The sequence below is a fragment of the Brassica oleracea genome, chromosome C5 (assembly GCF_000695525.1).
Source record: "Brassica oleracea var. oleracea cultivar TO1000 chromosome C5, BOL, whole genome shotgun sequence".
NCBI classification, from domain to species: domain Eukaryota; kingdom Viridiplantae; phylum Streptophyta; class Magnoliopsida; order Brassicales; family Brassicaceae; genus Brassica; species Brassica oleracea.
Genome location: NC_027752.1, coordinates 40,993,454 through 40,998,106, shown reverse-complemented (window position 1 = coordinate 40,998,106; position 4,653 = coordinate 40,993,454). Strand labels below are relative to the sequence as shown.

The 4,653-nt window shown below is 36.8% G+C and overlaps 1 protein-coding gene across 1 annotated transcript in view; it reads left to right on the top strand.

The window, feature by feature from the left end:
• The first annotated feature begins 3,583 nt into the window (after positions 1 to 3,583).
• The window catches only part of LOC106292323, a 1,907-nt gene continuing 837 nt past the window's right edge, over positions 3,584 to 4,653 (top strand). Inside the window, exon 1 of the mRNA XM_013727922.1 lies at positions 3,584 to 4,584. Coding sequence (XP_013583376.1) covers positions 3,584 to 4,584 — 1,001 coding nt within the window. The remainder of the gene's footprint in view (positions 4,585 to 4,653) is intronic.

Below are 4,653 nucleotides of genomic sequence, written 5' to 3'. Positions count from 1 at the left end.
TGTCTCTATTGCAAATAAATGAGATGGTTGAAAAGGTAATTTTTTTTATTAATATTTTTTTTTTATAATGTCGATTACTTACTTGTCCCTATTTACTTACTTTAAATATTTTTGTAGGCGGTTCCTAAAAGGAAAGGAGGCCGTTTAGTTGGGTTGGCCCGTCGTGCTTCTTCGTATCCGGCATCTTCTTCGCAAGCTCCGTATGCCGATCCCATGATTCTCGAGGAGCTACATGACAAAGATGAACGGATTGGGGCATTGGAGGAGCAGAACACCACTATCCTTTCGGAGAATGCCACTATCCGTTCGGAGAATGCCACTATCCTTGCTGAGTTGGCATCCCAGAAGAAGTTCAACACCGAGATTATGCAGAAGCTAGATCGTTTGATGTCTTCGAGTTCTTCTTAGTTTATTTCGGCTTTATAAAACTTTCGGAATGTTTTTTTTTTCTATTTCGGTTTGTATGAATTTTAAACTTTATGAATGTTTTTTTCCTATTTCGGTTTTTATGTTTTTAAATTTTATAATATTATTAGTTTTAAATTTCCGATTTTTTAAATTAATTAATATCAAAAAATATATAAAAATGCAAAATTAATTTGTAAAAAAAAATGGGTATATACCGACGGACAATGGTCGTCGGAATATACCGACGGACATATATCCGTCGGAATTTACCGACAAACCACATTTCCGTCGGAATATACCGACGAACGTGGTTCGTCGGTATATTCCGACGACCGTTGTCCGTCAGTAAATTCCGACGCCTAAAGTTCGTCGGAATAAACCGAGGAACATTCTACGTCGGAATTGTCCGACGAACGTTCTTCGTCGGTACGTAGTTTTCCGATGAACTCTGGTCTCGTGTATCCGCATCGTAATATCGTCGGAAGTTCGTCAGAATGACGTTTTTCGGTATTCGTCAGAAAGTCGTCGGAAGTTCTGACGAAATTCCGACGAATTTTTTTTTTCCGACGAAACGATACCGACGGACGGGTTCGTCGGAAATTCGTCGGAATCGGTCTATTCCGACGAATTTCCGACGATTTCGGCCATCAGAATCCCCCTGTTTTCTTGTAGTGGATGTCACAGTTACTGGAAATTTGGAAGAGTCCCGGGTGAAGAACCAAGTAAAAAATGGGGGTTCGTTTCCTTCCGTTACAGTGTATATTGGTGCTTCCCTTGCTAGATTCTTAAGTTGAATGAATCTTAAGTACTTCTCCAATGGCTAAAACTTGTTTGAGGCAATTAGGAATGGTATATATTGTGCGAGTACGTATATTCAAAAGGAAATCTCAACTAAATTATTCTGAATTGCGTGATTTTCAAGTTTAGTATTAAGATTATACGTATCTTAAAACATTAACACCCGACTGTATATATTTAATATCAGAGCTTATATTTGTAACACTATTTAAACTTTTCTTTCATTTGGTAGTATTAGAAAAGGAACTATTCTATTTTGAATGAAAATTGTCATAATTTTAGTTTACTGTGATAGTATCTATTAACAGGATATTCTTGTTTTTCATTTTCTACACTCGAGGTTATAATAATTAAAAGTATACAATATATTGTGAATTAGGAAAACTTACTCGAATACAAAGATTGACATCTTTAACTCTAGTTAATGTGATAGAAGTAATTTGGCTCACGTTAAGGTAATAAATTAGTTTAAATGTCATATCCCTAACTATATACAGTATGGCAAAACTATGTTTCAGTATGTAATTTATTTTGAAAATATTTTACAGGGAACATGATTCATATTCCACATATGTAATATATGCAAACCGACATGACATTTGATTGTAAGTATAAATATATGAAGTATTTACATAATCAAGAGTTTCATGTTAGTTTTCATGTCAGTGTATAATCTTAAGAATATGGCATGTCAGGTTTTTGAAAATTTGAGGATTGTTTAATCCGAGTGCAATGAGATAATTCAATTTGTGATGAATTAGAATTGTCTCACGTAATGATAATAATGACAATTGTAAATATCATATTAAAAGGAGGCAATTCAGTTGACCAAACAATAGAAATGATGTGGTTTGTTAACGTTGTTAAAGAAGGTGGTATAAGACGTAATAATTGTGTTTGGTTAACTATTTAAATTAAATTTAGGTGATTTGATTTAAATGTTAAACATGGTTTAGATCAGTGGCATAAACTTGTAATTATTAAGGAAAACTCAGGGTTATTTCAAATTTGTACTTCTGTTTTAATAATTTAGATGAATTTTCGCTTCTTTTTTTAAAAATCATCTTAGTTGACTCGAGCGTATTCATCTTAGTTGACTTGACCATATATACTACTACTATCCAAGTTTTAAACATACTAGATTTTTTAATAGATATTATATGTATTTCTCAATTCTAAAAATATTGTATTATATTGTATTATATTATTTAAAGAATATAAAATAAGACTACATAACATAAATATATTTTTAAATTTTTTTTTGTAGAAATCATTATGTTGTTTGATTGTTGTACTTGATTCACATGTTTGCATAGATATTTGTGATAGATGAATAATTATATTTTTATTATCAGTAAATAATATATATTTATTATATAATATAAGAAAAAAGAAATTATTTACTTTTTAAACAAACTTTTCTCATGTTGGAGATTTGGTTATAGACATATCATATTCGAAGGAGACATTTTTACAGTTATCAATCTTCTTAACAGTCAAGAAACAAATCTGAATATCAAAACAATATCTCATACGATCTTTTTATGGAATAACTGCTCTGAAGAAATTGAATTTAAGCATCAAAAAGGACTGGAAATGGATGTGCAGATGTGTTATCTAAGTCAGCTTTATAAAGTACTATTCATAGTTCGTATTTCATTTATGTCCATCCTATTTTTTTACAAAACAAAGTATCGGAGTCTTGAAAGTTGAATTCATATTATTGTAACTGTACATAAGAGTTTGTGATTACACACTTAGTGATTATTGTATATGTGTCCAAGAAAGTTTCAATGGCTTAGTGGTAACTGTCCTATATTTATGTCATACTAACCCGGGTTCGATCATTTCCTTTGCATTGTTTTTTCATTTTTTACGAAAAAATAAATGAGATGACGTGACAACTTCGGGCTCTCTGATTAGTTGATTTTCCTATCATACGTGAACAACCTCTCCATGGCTTATATTTTCCTTTTAGTATTGTATTGATTTTACGAGTAGTAATTTTTCAAACTGAGAAAACCACCTCTTACTCTCACTTCACCTCTGGTTAAACTTCCACCGGGTTCAGCCCCCGACGCCGTCGGAGGGCCCGCAGTGCTTACTGCCTGAAGACCGGAGCCACTAATCTCTGACATGTTCCCTTTTCTCCCACTCTACTGTGGTCTGTATACTGCCTCATTTCATTCCTCGGAACTCTGAGCGGCTTTGACCTGTGGAGATTTAGAGAACTTAAGTCTGCTAGCTCATCTAGTTTATTGCCCAGTTTGGGACCTCTCTCTTTTGTGGTACTGAAGTTGCCTTTGCCCAGTTTGGGACCACTCCCTTGTGTTGTTGCTGAAGGTTATGAATTCTCTCCCACTTAGTATTTGAGGCTATGGCGAGACGCTACTCTACTGCAGAAAAGGCTAAATGGACGTCAACCACTTTTGCTCCTGTTCGCAGAGCTCCCATCCCCATTCCAGCTACTAACAACTCTGCGCTCATTGAACAGAACAAACTCTCTCTTATCAGACGAGTTACAAACTCGGCGGCACAAAATACCAGAGCCTTGGTAGACTTCTTTCTGCAACACTGGCACGTCTCCGGCTCTATCACTGGCCGAGATCTTGGTCCCCATCTGTTTCAGTTTACCTTTGAATCCGAAAGAGATCTACAGAGTATCCTACACAAAGCCCCATACCACATCAAAAAATGGATGATACTCTTGCAGCGGTGGGAACCTATTGTATCTGATAGCTTCCCATCTATTATTCCATTTTGGATACGAATCCATGGAATTCCTCTACACTACTGGACGGAAGAGGCTCTACACGCTATAGGCTCAGAACTTGGCCATGTCGAGTCCAAAGATGTTCCAAAAGGCCGAGTTCGGGTCCTCATTAATGGACTCCGACCCCTTGAAAGACATCTTGAAATCAGTCTCCCCTCAGCAGAAATCAAGGAAGTTGAACTGGAATACGAGAAGCTTGAGAAGCATTGCTTCTCATGCGCCTCACTCTCTCACGAGCAAGATAAATGCATGTCCAGATTCTCTAAAACTCAAGGCCCTATGGGTATCAATCAATCGAGAACTCTTGAGAAGCTCGCTGAAAGAAGAAGAACTGATGATAGGGTAGTGAGGAATGAGGAGCGATCAGACAGAACTGGTAGAAATTCTCATCGGTCAAATGATGTTCGCCACGAGGGACACTCGAAGGCGACCTACGATCGATCCCTTCGTACTGACTATCGCCTAGCTTCATCTGAATATAGACGCCCACCCCCTTCTTCACCTCCCCGTAGAAATACTTACCCTAGAAAAGAAACTTGGGTACCACGGAAGGGCCAGTCCTCAGGTTCTATTGCGGGCTCTGAGCCTCGAGGCTCAGGAAGGCTGTCAGTAAGAACGTCTAGACAACTCCCTAATGCCCAGAGCTCCCATATTCCCCCCCCCCCCCCCCCCCC